Source organism: Hippoglossus hippoglossus, chromosome 7 (assembly GCF_009819705.1).
Source record: "Hippoglossus hippoglossus isolate fHipHip1 chromosome 7, fHipHip1.pri, whole genome shotgun sequence".
Lineage (NCBI taxonomy): Eukaryota > Metazoa > Chordata > Actinopteri > Pleuronectiformes > Pleuronectidae > Hippoglossus > Hippoglossus hippoglossus.
In genome coordinates, this window is record NC_047157.1 from 17,208,242 (window position 1) to 17,224,438 (window position 16,197).

At 44.0% G+C, this 16,197-nt stretch overlaps 1 protein-coding gene across 2 annotated transcripts; it reads right to left on the minus strand.

The window, feature by feature from the left end:
- Positions 1–2,329: 2,329 nt before the first annotated feature.
- On the minus strand, positions 2,330–15,148 carry wnt5a (wingless-type MMTV integration site family, member 5a). 2 transcript variants are annotated; one of them, XM_034590778.1, is made up of 5 exons: positions 13,717–15,148; positions 10,594–10,742; positions 7,967–8,214; positions 4,828–5,120; positions 2,330–4,237 (listed from the first exon to the last, which is right to left on the minus strand). In XM_034590778.1, the coding sequence occupies exons 2-5, from the start codon at positions 10,728–10,730 to the stop codon at positions 3,779–3,781; spliced, it is 1,137 nt and encodes a 378-aa protein (XP_034446669.1). In that variant the 5' UTR covers positions 10,731–10,742; positions 13,717–15,148; the 3' UTR covers positions 2,330–3,778. The 2 variants fall into 2 exon arrangements, with proteins under 2 accessions (XP_034446669.1, XP_034446670.1); XM_034590779.1 differs by lacking the exon at positions 13,717–15,148 and adding an exon at positions 11,869–12,000.
- Positions 15,149–16,197: the final 1,049 nt, after the last annotated feature.

A 16,197-nucleotide genomic window follows, 5' to 3' on the forward strand; every position in this document is an offset into this window, starting at 1 on the left:
TTCGGCAGCGGGAGGTTGCCTCATATCAACCAGCTGCTTTGTTATAGGAAAACCTATTCGTCCTGAAGAACCTCAGAGGAATTTGAGCGCGGTAGAAGTAAGAGAAGATGTAGGACCACTCGGTTAGCTGTGTTTTATGCAGCCTGTTCTCCCCCTTGTTGTAATCATCGTCTTTGCTTGTCATAAACCCTTGAGCCCTTTGCATTTTTCAACATTTTGACAATGTGAAACCATCAACGTTGCTTCTGGGAAATAAACCATTCCCGTCAACATGTGTTTTTGTTTATTTTCTGTGAGAAAGGGAGATTATATGAGGAGGAAAATATGAGCGCAATGTGAGATAGATGGAAGAGGGCTACATCTTAGACAGGCTGCTGTTTTCTTAGATTAACTGTGAGGAGCAGACGACAAAGAGTTGCCAGGTTTTACACCGCCTCAAAATGTCTGCTGCGCTTCTCCTCCTCCTCCAAAGTGTGGGTGCAACTCCTAAAGCTACTAAGTGCTCTTGTGGTGCACAGTTAATTGTGTGTGCAAACCTAAATCACAACCTTATCACCCTGTGACCACAGCCACAAAAAGACGGCGTTATTCTCTGCCGAACAGGCGTGTAAACATTTAGTCGCCCACATCACCTATGAAGCGGGAGGTGGGAGCCTGCCAAAACAGTTTTTTTTCCCCTCGACGTGTGTTGTTTAAACATCTGGAAGTATCTGTGTGTCTTTCTCTAAACGAGTGTCAGGTAAGTCATACCTGTGCACCTGCGGGTGTCACGTTTCGACCCGCCTGCAGCGCACCTGGATTTCTGTTTGTGCCGCAGCCAGGAGAGTCGTGCTGGTGTGAAGTCGGCCATCACTCACTCACACATCCAAGGAACCTTGTCGAGCGTGTGCGAGTATTTCTGACCTTCATGCACGTATGAGACACACAGTTGAGGGAAGGGTGATTTCATATCCTTATAAAACTCGCTGTTGACAAGAGGGTTCATGTTTATAAAACCTCTCTCTGTCTTTGTCTCCTCTGAGGCTTTTTAAAAATTTTTTATCCTCTTTCAGTTTCTCTCCCTCCTCGCTAACTTTCTATCTCCTCTCTTTGCATATTGGCCTGCGTGACACCAATCAGAAATGTAAACACTTGTCATGATGTAACACGCTTTGTGCAAGTGGGTGCACATGCAAGTACACACATATGGGGCCAATTGACAGGGTCACATATGGGATGTGCTCCTAAAGTCAGTATCATTTTACCAGTGTAAATATTAGTCAATGTCAGGAGCGTTTACACTGTAATGGAAGTCCTTCAGCTCTACTTTCCTTAAAGCACTTTCTCGCTGCTGCTCTCCCTCGGGCCTCCCCTCTCCTTATTACTCCCCTCTCATCCAGCCCTCATGCAGTCCCCCGTTTCTCATTACCCAATCTTCTCTCCTGGTCTCTGCGTCTCCTCTTGAGCTCCGGCAGACTCTGACAGGGCCCAGTCGTCTTCCAGACAGCCCCATCCCCCCCACAAGAAATCCCCCCTTTTCTTATTCTCCAATATGATTAATCATTCCATTAACTGATCCACTGTCACTGGATTGTTGAAGGGTGCTTATGATTCAACCTCGACCATCCCCCTGAGAGACACCAAATCTCCAGGCCATCTTCCAAAAGCTCTCGTCGTCTTTGTTCGCTCCGAGCCTGAAACAGCTGTCACCCGACGTGGGTTTGACCGTCTGTTACTAAATCTGCCCATGGGTGAGGAGCGAGTGAACGAAGGTTAAAAAAAATAAATAAAAAAAAAATCACTGAAATGTTCGATTTAAAAAAAAAGAAGAAAAATAACTCTAGCTCATAGTCTACAAAGGAAAAACTAGGAAAAACAAATTGCTGGAAGAACTTTAAAACATTATTTCAATTGGTCACAATTAGAAATTTTGTAATTTTCAGATTAGAGTTAAGAAAATATATTAACTCAGTAACTAATTTTAATTTGAAATTTTGTTTACCATTAACTTTTTAACCTTTGGGAGTCCAGGGCTATTTTGAAAAATTGTAAAATCCCTTTGATTTCGCTTCTTAAAAAGAAAAAAGGAAACAGTTTATCAGGCCAATGTTGGGGATATTTTTTCATCACATTTCTTAAATGACCAGATAACATTTTTTCAAGCTGTGATGTTTTCAACCCTGCACGTGATTTGATCCGTGTCAGCATGATAGCCAACTCCTGAGAGTTCAGTTGGTAAACACTTTTCTTTTTCCAGTGTATATCTTGAATGGGGGGAAAAAAGGTCCGTCCGGAAATAAAAGAAAAGGATAAACAAAACTTGAAGAAACACTGTGAGCGACTACTCCTCCACTGGTTTTACATTTGATATTTATTGAAACAAAGTAGAGCATTGAGCCAATTTGTAAAAAGTAACAAAATATCAGCTATAACACATTAAGTTTAACAAACCTCAAATTCATGGAGAAGCTTATAAATATACATAGTTGGATTGGTAGAAATAGTTTGTCTATTGAGAATCATCACAGGGACAGTGAGCTGTTAACTGAGTGGTTTTGGAAATTTGTGGCATTGATAAAATCTGAACATCTGTGACACGTACGTGTGTGTGTGTGTGTGTGTGTGTGTGTAACGGTAAAGCTCAACATGAGTGAAGAAAGTGTGTTTCCAAACAATAAGGTGCTTTTCCCTTTACAAAAGAAACAGTGAAGAGCCGCAACAGTGAGGAAAAAAAACAAATTAAAAAGTGACTCTGAAAGTTGATGTCCGACAAAATGTTGATCTCAGACGCGTTTCTGTTTTAAGTTTAAAAAGGAGGATCTGGTTAAAGAAAATAAATACAGTTTACTGATTGGCTGGATAGACATACTATATACACAGAGCATTGAATATTTCACCACTGTAACCACAACATTGCCCATATATATTCAAACCATGTTAAGTATTGTAGAATAATGTTAAATGGATAATCTGAATTAATATGGAAAAGAATGAAAAGCTATAATATTGATATATTAGCTGATGCACTGTAGTAAAAAACAGCTGAACAGACACGTACAGACAGGTTTAAGCCTCTGTATCAAAGTGCATAATGGTGGAGGGCTTGCTGCAGCACCTGGGGAACTCTTAAGGCTTCTGGGACAGCTTAATAAAAAGGCCCATACCCCGAAACAGCCCTATTACTGTAGCCACTGTACTCCAAGAACCAACAGTGATGAGAGAGGGGACAAGAAGACTTCGGTGTGGATGGGAAGGCTGGTTTGTGGACTGGGCCCCACGGAAACACATCAGTCTCTTACCAACATCTCCAAACAACAAACCAGGAACCTCTTATTCAACTGTGCCACAAATATCAAACTCTACTCTCGTTAGGAAATGGGAGGCACCGTCCAATTTTGCAATCAGTGTGGCCCATCTGACAAGAAAAGTGATGTTATTTTGAAATTAGGAAATGGTGCGGATGGAAAGGAGGAAAACTTCCAGCCACTTTTTAGGCACTTGTATGGGTTTAAAATCAGCTGGTGATGACTGGGCCAAAATATAACATAACAATCTCAAAATAAATATTTCACGATACTCTCAGTTTCTGAAGACATAAGATTTTTTTTTTGAAAAAAAAAAAAAAAAAAGAGTCAGTCTTTTTGCAATGGCATAATTGTTTAACTCTATAAATATAATTTATATAGTTTCTTTCTTCCATTCTCTCACTGTGTGCAACTCCTTTTGCTCCTCTGCTCATGAACACACACAGACGGACGCCCATCGTCTGCAAGCAAACACACAGGCAACGCTCCTCTTCTCACTTGCAGACAAATTGGTCTACGATTTTGGTGCAGCGCTTGCACTTGACGTAGCAGCACCAGTGGAACTTGCAGTGGCAGCGCTCCACTATCTGCGCCTTGAACTGGTCGTAGCCGCGGCCGCAGCACATCAGCTCGCAGCCATCCATGCCCTCCGACGTCTTGTTGCAAAGGCGTCCCACCGTGCCCAGGGAGCCCGTGCTCTGGTTCTTCAGGCAGTAGTCTGGACTGGGCTCGATGTACACCAGGTCGTGGCTCGTCGGAGCGTTGAACTTGTTGTGCATTTGCACCATCTTTCCACGCATGTTGAGCTTCATGGAGGCGGCACTGTCGTACTTCTCCTTCAGCGCGTCACCCACCTTGCGGAAGTCAGCCAGCTGCAGCCAGCAGGTCTTCAGGCTGCAGGAGCCCGACACCCCGTGGCACTTGCACGACACGTGGGCAAGGTCCGACACGGTCTGAAAGTAAGTAAGAGGGGAATGGAAAAAGGGAAAATAAATACTTGGGTTACATAAAACTGCAAAAAAAACAACATCCAAATGTTTCATATTTCTAATTTGTCCTGGCTACATAAATATTTGCGCAATGAGCTGTTTATGGTCGTATGAAGCAGTAATTTGTCATAAACGACCAAATGATCCTGTCAATGTCTCCACTGGTGCACTGAATAAAAGACGTTGTCCACTCATTTGTCCTCCTTGAGAGAGAACAGCCTGGCAACAGATATCTGCTATTACGTTTTTCCTTTGAGGTGGTTTCAAGATGTTTGGAACGGAAAAGAAACCCCAGAGCTGCAGCTCCAGTGACTCCATCTCCCCACAGATCAAAGCCTCAGGAGGGGAGAGCAGACGGAGCTGTTGCACACATGATCAGCTGAGACCTGTCTGATCGACCTGGACTGTCTCACCTCCAAGCTCCTCTTGCTCTTTCTATCACTGGTCGGTCTCATTCTGGGGCCTGGGGCTTATCCCTTTCTGCTCTGTTCTTATCTGGCGACACCTGAAATCCCTTTGTAAGTGTGTTTGTGCATGTAATCCCGGTCTCTCACCCTCCGTCCAGCCTCGTTATTGTGGAGATTCATCAGCAGCCGCGCGCTCTCATACGAGCCTTTGGGGTAGCTCTTCTCTCTCTCGCGTGCGTCCACAAACTCCTTGGAGAACCTGTAGCCGTAGTTGAGGTTGTCCCCACAGCCGCCCCACAGCCAGTCCCGGGGCAGATCTTTGGGGCGAGCCGCACGACTACACCCACAGCTGGAGAGCTCCCCTTCTCTGCAGGCACGGCTCACCGCGTTCACCACCCCCGCTGCGCTGATGGAATAAGTGAACGCCGTCTCTCGGCTGCCTGTAAACACACAAAACAAAAACAGGAATGTCATATCAAATCTGACATAATAAGAGTGAATGAGAAATGTGAGAATGCAGTTTTATCATTTGGCAAAATCCGTCCTTGGTTTCTTTTTTTTTTGAATAGGTCATGCATGTGTATTTAGTTTATAGTGAATTTGTCTCACTGTCATTTTGCTTTAAGAATCTGCAGCGTGTTATGATATGTGATGTCATACGACAGCATTCACCATACACTTAAGATTACAGAGCACCTCAGCCAAGTCCTGCAGGCTCCTCATCACCAACAGTCTGAACAGTGAAATCTGGTTTGCTGTTATTGGGCTTCAGCCAGAGAGAGGAGAGCGCCCTCCAGTGACACACATGCCTCTTAACAAGCAGCTGCCATCTCACCCAAATCCAAAGTGACAGGGACTCTTGTACTTCCATCTGTCACGACAGCGATTCTGGAGCCATCGCTCGTTAACTCCCACTGTTTCTGCCCCTCGCATTCCCTCTATTGAGACAAGAGGCTGGGAATCTCAGTAGAACCACAGAAAATCACATGTAAGCTGATTTTTCTGTCACCAAATGCTCTGTCCATTACTATCAATTACTGTACAAAGCCACAGTCTCCACAGTTTCCAAGAGGAAACCAAGATGAGGAGATAAGCAAAGAAAAAAGGAAGCAGCCAACATGAGGCCTCGCGTTGACATCGAAGACAGGGGTTGCTACAAAATATAAATGCACAGCTTGTATACCTGCTGGGCTGAACCTTCAGAGAGAAGGCTTTAATGACAATAACAGACGGACAGGGAATGGGAGATGAGGGAGGAGAAAGACAAGATGACTGAAAAGATAAGTCAAGAAAAAGACATTAAAAGGGGGGGAAAAAAAGGAAGCAAAATGGAAAAGAGGACACGTGCACGCGCTTAATATCACAGGGAAACTCTGGCAGGAGCTGATCAGAGAGGGGTTGATTTATTCATCCAGAACAATCAGCCTGAGGATATTGGACCGAATAGGACCCGAGGACAGACAAAGGGATGTCTCCCAAACTGCAGCCGTTCTCCTGTACTCCACCCTGGAGCCAGGCAGGGGAGGGAGAGGGTCCGAAACCAAACCACGCCAGCACCACCTGGAGCTCAACTTTAAATCACCCGGCAGTGTCCCGAGCCAGCAGACAGACAGTAAGATGGGTGTTCAGACGGACAGACGGACAGTGCGAGAGGAGGACGTGTTTACTTGGCCCAGAGCGGCCTGAGATAGGAGCGACGTTGAAGAGGGAGGGAGAGGAGCGGCGGGAGAGAGCGGCTGCTGATGAGGTTTCTATGAAGACTGATCTGTGGAGAGGGAGTCGGCAGCACCAGAGACACGGACCCGGCTGAATCAGCAAGAATGGAGCGAAAACAGACCCATTCACATGCAGGGAATATAAACACTCAACTCATGATCAACTCATCTAAATTTTTTAAAATATAAAAAAACAAATGCTAACTATGAATGCAAATTGTTTTAGTTATGCTTGTCTACCCCCGTATAAAGCAAAGTCAGTGAAATGTCGTTTTTAGTTGCTCACATTATAACGGCAACTTCTCTTTGCAAAAACAATGTCCTCATTACTTCTCACTGTGATCCGTTTTCAGTAGAACCACATTCTACCAGGAAAAAAAAAAAAAAAAAGTGTCACCATGAAAACAGTTGACAGCACATCGTGTGGGTTACCCAGAGCAGTTGGAACGTTATTTCTGGAAAGCCAAGTTGCTGCTGTGTGCATTAAATGTTATTTTTACGGCTCCGAGCGCCACAAATGAAATTCCGTTCCATTAATTGTGTTAGGGCAGGAGCAGAAATCTTAGAGAGATGGATATCTCATTATCTGGACAAATGAAAAAGCAAAACATTCTGAGTGCAGGTTGAGTGGGTGGGAATTTTTTTTCCCCCCTTTCTTTTTATTTTTTTTTTAGGAATTTGTGTGCACTGACCCTTTAAAGAGAAACAACCTGATAAAAAAACGCACATCTCTCTGTGTGCGTTACTGAGGAGGAATTTGAAAGAATCCCAAAACGTGAGCACCACAAGTGCTGACAAAATGGCATCTGTTCAGATTTTGCCACGATGCAGCCAGACCCGCTGCAATGATCCCAGCACGGACATTGCATAGATTCGTTGTAATTCAGCCGGAGAGTTATGGTCAATAAATAGTAAACCACCTTTACATTAGCCCCTGAGGTGAAGGCAAACATCCAAAGAAAACTAAAACAAACCATGGTACATGATAGGAGCCAGGAGTGGGAATCACTTTCAAGAGAGGATTGTCAAAGCCCTTGATTTTTATATTAGAGATCTGAACACGCTCCATGAACATGAACACGCACACATCCATGTACACTGTAATGTCTGACAAGGTGATGTATTGGTGCATACACCCACTGCACTCTTATTACTTATAAATACATTGCAGCTACAGTCCAGCTCTGCAGAACACGCGCCAATGTGTGTGTGTGTGTGTGTGCACAATTGTGTATATATGTGTGTTAGATTGTCTCCCATTCATCAGGGGAGAAGCAGATTCTCTGCCTCCCTCCTGCTCCATGTCGGGAGCTGGTTGAGCAGGCCAAAGCCACATGTGATTTATCCAGCAACCTCACCCACCAACTATTCCCTCCACACAGCTGCTGAGAATCAGCAGCCCCATACATTTCACTCACACTCACACACACACACACACACACACGAGGTGGAAGAATGAATTAAGGCAAGATATGTAATGCATGTGTGTATGAATGTACTGCAAACACGTGCATGTGTTGGCGATTGTGAAAACATATCTAAGGTATATGTGATTTTATTCAATTTCTTACCTATTTGCATGACCCGTCCAAAAACAGAAGAGTTGTCCACTGTGCTGCAGTTCCAGCGCCGATGTCTGAACTGGTACTGGCACTCTCTGATGCCCGTCTTGGCCCCCTCACCGATGTACTGCATGTGGTCTTGGTAGAGCTGGCACAGCTTCTTCTGGCCCTGTGACAGGCCCACCAGCTGGCTGCACAAAGGCTGGGCACCGATGATGTAGGCCTCTGGGATCAGTAAAGGGTTCATGGCCAGAGACCTGGATGAGTGAGACAAATAACACAGTTGTTTTCACTCGTGAGCCATAAAAAATAACGTGTATGGCAAGGTTTCTGGCCAAATTCACAATCAACAGCTGCTTTCTCCTGCTTGTGGACGGAACTGCAGAATGTTAATCATTGAAATGAGAAGCAGTCACTGGATGGAGTGAAACTCTGCACACTTCTCCTGACACTACACTACAAATGTGCCATTTAGGGCCAAGAGCATATGATAAATGGAAGCAGAAAGACGGGAGTAAGAAAGAGAAAAGAGGGAATGAGGAATATAAGTAAAAGAACTGGGTCAAAAGATTAAATAAATGGAAGAATTTAAAGAAGCAGACGCTTTGAAGCATTAGCTCCCAACCTAATTTACTTGTAACAGCCAGTGCCTGAAAATAAACCCTCGCCACAGGTTGGATATTATATCTCTGAGCTGTGAGCATTTTCAGAAAGAGTGTGATATTTTCTTGCTAGGAATGTTGTGAATCATTTATATTAGATAATGTAGGAGGCCGAACTCTACAGTATTTTACAAAAACGTAAGGTGTAAGAAAAGTCAGAAAACATAGTTTTGTGCAGCAGAAATGTGAGTTTTGTTCTGTTTCCTCGAAGAAAAGCTCACAAACCCTCCAGATGTATCTTGTGGACTCATGATGTCGTTCCAACTTTAGGTCAGAAACCACTGTCTTGGGTAATATTCAGCTGACTAAGCTCGTACAATGCCCACTAAAAAGAAACAATATATTCCTACGTTGTGCTGAAACATTCGTCATAATTCATGTTTCCTCACAGACAGCTCTCTCAACCATGAATTCTGTGTAACCTTTTGAAGAAGGGAAATAAAAATGAATTCAAAGGGGGAAAGAGACGAAACACAGTTGAAAGAGAGAGAGAGAGAGAGAGAGGGAAACACTAGTATGAGCATCTGGTTCCAGGCCACAGGACAATTAGAGCAGCCCATCCCCGAGCCCCAAGAGAGAGACAATTAGCCCCCAGTGTAACCTGATCAACTGGGGGAACTCAGCAGCGAGGGAACGCAGACTGGAAACACACACACACACACACACACAACATATGCAGACTTACACACAAGCACACGGAGAAAAAAAAAAAAAAGAAATCAACATACACACGGTTAGTACGCTCTGCCTCTCACACACACACACGAGCAGACCTTCTGCTCGGACACTCTAAATCATTCACACCTGCGTGTCCTCTCAAAGAGGAACACACACACACACACACACACACACACACACACACACACACACACACACACACACACACACACACACACACACACACACACACACACACACACACACACACACACACACACACACACACACACACACACACAGTCTGTGCTCCCAGCAGAGCTTTCCAAAAGGCCTGTGGTAATGTGCGACTCCTCAGCTGGGCCCGTAATCCAACTCATTACTGGACCTTTAATGTAGTCGCCTACTGAGCCGAGCCCATTAAACTATGTTTATCTGTCGAAATCCTCTTCAAATTAATAGTTTAAATTATTATTTTCATATAATTGGTCCATCACCACATGATGTCACCACTCGCTTTGATCTGCGTTTCTGAAGTAAATAAAAAGTCGTACACAGGAAGTGTGAGTTTACTGTAAATGCTTCATGATCTTCCACAAGCACTCAAGTCGGCATATACAAATACAAGTGCACAATTAGGTAAAGAAACAGAAAAACAGCCACGGGATGTAAGGAGTTGTGATTTGGTTGAAGTAGTGCTTCTATGGTGACTGGTAAACAGTCTTTTCCACTATCACAACTTCAGCATGCTCAAATATGGACTTTTCTCCCAATGGCAGCACAACGCATGCGAGTGTATATACACATGCACCCGTTCAGTCACACACACACTGTGTTCGTGTTTGCACATATTTTGACGCCGACTCATAAACCACAGCATTTTATGTTTTCTATAATATTCATAATTTTGGTTTGGCAATAAGCGAAGAAAGAAAATATGGAAGAAAAAAAAAAAAAAGGTATTCCTGAAAAAGTTAATGTGGCACAGTCAGCATGTTGTATTACTTCATATGTGGTGCAACTGAAGCTGAGGAGGATCATTTAGCAAACATGCACACACAGGCCTGAAATCAACTCCGAGTGAAAACGCTTTTAAAAAAAAAAAAAAAATCAATTTCAATCTAAATGTTTTGCTTCTTAGACTCTCCTGTTTACAAATGGGATTCATGTAAGAGTGACAAGAGAAACTGCATTTGTAAAAGCTGACAATTTAAACTCACTATATGACAAGTACACACACACACACACACAAAAAAAAAGTGCAAAAATGACACACACACAAATACTTCATATATGGAGAGAAAAATGAATGCATACCACCACGAGTTGGCCTCCACCACCACCTGCATGAGGAGTGTGAGCAGAGTGAGGGCAAAGACGCAGTGTCTGGAGTCCAACACGCTGCCAAAGGGCCAGCAGACAGGCCGACACACACACACCAGCCTCAGGTTCATACTGCCGCTGATCTGAGGGAGGACAGAGAACAGGATGCACGTCAGTCTGCCTGTCTGGACGTTTCGTCTCTCACACACAGTTTATTGTGCATGATACAGGGGGGGAAAAAAAGACAGGAGACATGCAATGTCAAAATGTACGATGGGGAATGCAGGAGAAATACTTTCAGCAATGTGCCTCTATATACTGAAACTCTCTTTTGCAGGACTGATATTGCGTGTGTGTGAGTGTGTGTGTGATATGAGTGCCCTGAGGATATCAGTGCTTGCTGGGACGTCATTTGGCAGCAGGTCTGAGTGTGAATCACATACGACTGATAGACGAAGAGCTGGAGAAGACACAATGACCATGAAACGCCAACTAGACACATTCCTGACAGTTCACTTTACTCAGAGAGAAACGCACAAAGAGAAAGATACAGAAAGAATGAGAGAGGCCACAGAGTGAGTGTGTGTGTATGTATATATGTAATTGTGTGTGTTTGGCCAATACCTTATTTTAAACACATTTCAGGTTACACATTTACTATTGATATAACCAACAATTATGATTATATTTTTACTGCAAATCTGATTCATTACAACATTAGATCTTCAACATGCAGACATTTGAAATAAAACCCATTATTTGTTCGTATTTGCACCATTTTTAACCAATGGCAGGCCTGATCAACTCCTGCTGACAAGATTTGATTTAGTTAATTTCTGTAAATAAGAAACAGGCCTCTGTGAAATAATAATACTGTCACACAGATTCGTTTTTAAAGTCGTTTTCATTACAGTTAATTGCAAACATCTTAATAGGATTTAGAAGAGAACACAAAACGCATAAATTACTTTAATTCGTTTTCTGGAACAACTATTAGATATGAAATTTGACAAATGATGAAATACAAAAAAAAATATTGAAATTAATATTTCATATTCAGCTAATTAAAAGGAATGTGGATCGGCCATTCAGGTGCCACGTCAGCGGGTGACGGTGCCTGATGTTTTTAAGAGCTCAACTTTTTGAAAATCAAAAGCAATTACAAGGTGGGACAAAAAAAAGAAAGTCAAAATATGTGCAGACAACTGCGTGGCTCTTGGTGATAGAGTCTGGCCGCCATGTAGGCAGAAAATGAGTTAAAATAATTACCCTTAAATTTCCGAGTTAAACCGACGTGCCAGCCCCCGAGTTGGGCCGTGTGTGAAGTTTGGGTCTGAGAGCAGCTCTAATTTGTCATGCTGCGTCATTTTCCAGGCTTGTGTCGTGGGGACTTGGGCCCTGCCTAATACTCATTAAAGACAAGGCCAAGTTCACCATCATTCACCCAGCGCCCGGGTGCGCGCACACGCACACGCACACACACACACACACGATCATATGCTTTCATTTTGCCTCAGTAGAGCAGTTGCTGAGGTTATGTTATGTTCCTTGCACCTCATCCAGATAAATTAAAGCGATGGTCCACAGAGGGCGGCGGTTTGCCACTGATTTTAAACCAGAGCTGGAGCAGCATGCGAACACACATTTTAATTCACGGATAATTAACATTGGCAATTTCATATTAGCTCGTGCGCCAAACTGGATGTGCCGCATGATTGTGCGTAATCATATTTGAATGAACCGTCACCACGGCACAGGTGCGCGCAGTTTACGAGTCTCGGCCAATCAGAGGAGAGAACAGTAAGAATTCGTTTTTAAAGAGAAACAAGAGTGTAGTCTATTAATTATGAATGAATATCTCATAAACTGGTTTTATTCGTCTCGGCGGATGCGGATATTCAGCCCTGCGCGTAACTCACGATTTGTTCAGCTCAGATATAAAACAAATCCTGCGTTTGGCATCTGCAGTGAGCGCTGCGTAAATCCTGCGCTCCGTGACCCCTGCAAACGATTTGACCCGAGTGAAGTATTCACGGGACCTGAGCGGATGACTGATGACTACCCTGCGGATTTCTGTCGGTGGAAGTGGCATCAAATTGAACAAATTACAGGGAGAGAACAATTAGAATGTAGCATCGTCAAAAATGATAAAACCATCGGGCGCTGCTGCTGCACAGGATCATTGGAAAGGGCGGTTTCAAAATGACTTCATCCATTAGGATCAAACCTGCGCAGAGAATACGCAGCCAAACGCTTCTTTGACCATAAGAAAATGGATGTAATTATTTAACCTTTTAGTCAAATGTGGGCCGAAATATTTTTTCTATTTCTTTTTTATTTTCTCTGTCTGGCACCTTTGGCCCAAACGATCTAAAATATTAGTACAATAAAATACAACGGCCTAAAACATAAATTTTAGGAACAAAATACTGTAAAAATGTGAGCAGAAAATCGTGGGGTGCCAAATTATGGTAACTTTTCATGATTGACTGGGCCAATTTGAAGCGATAATATTTATAGTAGCCAGTGGCCTGCATTTTGAAGCCTTTGGATAAATGCTGACATGGATTTGAATACGTTTTTTCTTTTGTGGATATTGATGTGTGGGTGCAAAAATTCACAGAGCAATTAAATTATAATTGTTAAATAAGAACTGCGCGGCTCTGTAATTTACTGACAAATCTGTGAACCATTATCTGCATTTAATAGAGTCAAGGTGCGGAGTGTCTTTGGCTGCCTGTTAAGCCAGGAGAGGGAGCCAGGTGCACGGATTTGAAGCGGAGACGCAGCACAAAGAGCATTGTCCGACTTCACATGGGTCCCGTTAACAACAGGACACTCACAGCAGGGTGTTTTTTAAATTATCCGATATATTAATTCATATAAAATGACTTATTGTAGCCTATATTTGTTTCTGTCTTGCAGGACGGTGACATGTGGATGACAGGCAGAGGGCAGGGGTGCGGGGGCTCGTTTCACACATCACATCTGTCAAGAACTTTTATCCAAATCCACCAAGGAGCGTTAGGATCCACACAAAACACATCGTCCACTGTTACTTAAGTTAAAAATGTCACTTCATGGAAAACCAGGGGACATGCAGGCTTCTATACTCACCGGTAGGGATCACAGCCCGTTAGAAGTTGTAATCCACTTTCTGCAGACGATATCAAACCAATAATCCCAGTGCAGGCCAGGTGGATTTATGGTTTCCTTCCCTTGCTGCAGCGAGGAATAGTCTTGCAGTTTTATGTTGCTCTTATCCAGGTCTCTTGGGAGGTGCTTTGCTCGGGTGAACAGACTGTGAAGCTAAAGTTCTGCAGGTTTTGGGGTGTTTTGGGGGAAACAGGGATCAGCGAGTGCGCGATATTACGCACAAAGTCCAATGACGTGTGGGGCAAGGGATCGGTTCCTCTAACCACTCAGTGTGCGACTCTGCGGGGACTATTAACACGTAAAAAAAAAAGGAGCAAATCTACGGCAACCCAAAGTGCAACCGGCGGAAAAAGACGCATATACTCGCGTGGATTATCTTCTAATTGAAAGCGGCCTACTTTTACAGTCCCTATCCAAGCGAAGCCTGCTCCAGATAAACAGCTAAAACGGAGCAAAACAAAAAAAGAAAACACTGATGCAGATTAAATCCAGCCGCTGACACGCTCAGGTCATCGCGCGTTTTCTACCTGCGGGCAGATCCACACGGTGATCCTCGCCACAAACGACTTGTCAATTTACCTTCCATTCTGTGCGAAAAAACCTCTGTGACAATCCCTCGGCTCGATTTCAGAGTCCTCACATGCGGAGCAGAACGTCGTCCGCCTCGTATAAGAAGAAGAAGAAGAAGAAGAAGAAGAAGAAGAGGAGGAGGAAGAAAAAACAGATGTAACAATTAATCGGCTCCAGACAGTATGCTCCAGAAAACTTTCCGCGCCGACTATCTCCAAACAGTGCGGCTTTGGCGAGAGCGCACGGTGCCGGGGGGGAGGAAAAGAGCACGGCGTGTGGACAACAAGCGGCTTCGCTGCGGCTCCGAGTCTGTCGTCTTCCCACACCGTGTGTGTGTGTCGGTGTGTGTTGAAGTGCAGAAAAGTATCCGCCACTATCCCTCCTCTTTCTCTCTCTCTATGTCTCTCTCTCTCTCTCTCCCTCACCTGCCTCAGTCGCCTCCTCTCACAGACTAGCTCACCGCAGCGTGGATGCGCAGCGCAAAACCTTCAGATGGCGCATGCGCTCCGCGTTTCTCATCAAATCCCCTTTTTTCTCCTGCCAGTCACCAACTTCGGAGGAATTTCAGAGGAAGGTAAACTTGGAGAGAGAGAGAGAGGGAAAGAGAGAAAGAAAGAAAGAAAGAAGGAGAGGAGGGCGGAAGAGGCTGTAACAAAAGCGTCTCTATTACCTAAAATAAACTTATAAAGCACCCGGGGCTATTACCCCATCCATACCAGAGCAGAGTTAGGATTTTCACTTGCAGCAGATCGAGTTACTGCTGTAGAATCAAGACAAGCAGGTCCACATCGTGCAGCCACGGGCCCACAGGCTGCTCTCATCACCCACAAGGCCTGAGAGCATTGCAGGTCATTATGGTAATTATTATTTTATGGTGCACTATCTCAAAACATGCTGCAGGAACCAGTTCTAATATTTCTCAGTGATCCCGGTTGGTTGGTGTCAGAGGGCAAAGTGTTTAATAGTTTCACGTGTGTGTGTGTGTGTGTGTGTGTGTGTGTGTGTGTGTGTGTGTGTGCACAGTGAAGGCATTGAAGGGTGAGTAAGCCGTGTTATTTTCAGTTGCACCGGACAGGATTTCATGTGGATTGAGGAAATGGAGATAGAATAACAGTCAGCAGAAGAAGTAAAACAATTCTCGAAATTAGTGGAAGGGGACAGCCCCCTGAATATCTGGAAAAGAAACATCATTCACACACACATCTAAATGTATTACACTGATTCTTTCGGGGCCTTGGTCAAGTGCAGCTCGGTCTTATAGGTGTGATGCAGAACACATTTTAAATCAACCCCTTATACTTTATGAGAAAGCGTGGTTCATTGGGCCTTCAGCACTGAGGCCGCAGATCAAAGCGGAATTTGCTCTTACATGCACAGTATGAAGCCACAATACAAGGGCTTTTTATATTGTTTAGCTTTTATTAAAAAAAAAAAGAATTCTACATGAAAAAGGTCATTTTAAGTGCATTTAATAATTTTTTTAAAAACGAATAAAAACAACAGCCGATTCGTTCCCCTCATGATGCTTTGAGAGCCTGAGTAGATGTCACACTTCAGGATGAAACTCTTCATGAATACACCTGAGAGTAGAAAGCTCCAGATAGTCTTGCGGGAGCTCTTCCTCCCCGGCTATATAATGTTACCGTGCTGGATGCTGGAAAAAGGCTGCAACTGCGTCAGAGAGCGCTTAAAAACATGCTCAGCCACATTTCTGATCCCTACTCACTCCCTCACCATGCCTCAGTGCCCCTCCCTCCATCCCCTCCTCCGACCCCCCCACCCCCATCCTCCCATATTCCCCTAGGAAGAAAACTGGGCAACATCTGGCTGAGTTTATGGGAGAGAGAGAGAGAGAAAGAGAGAGAGGCAGAG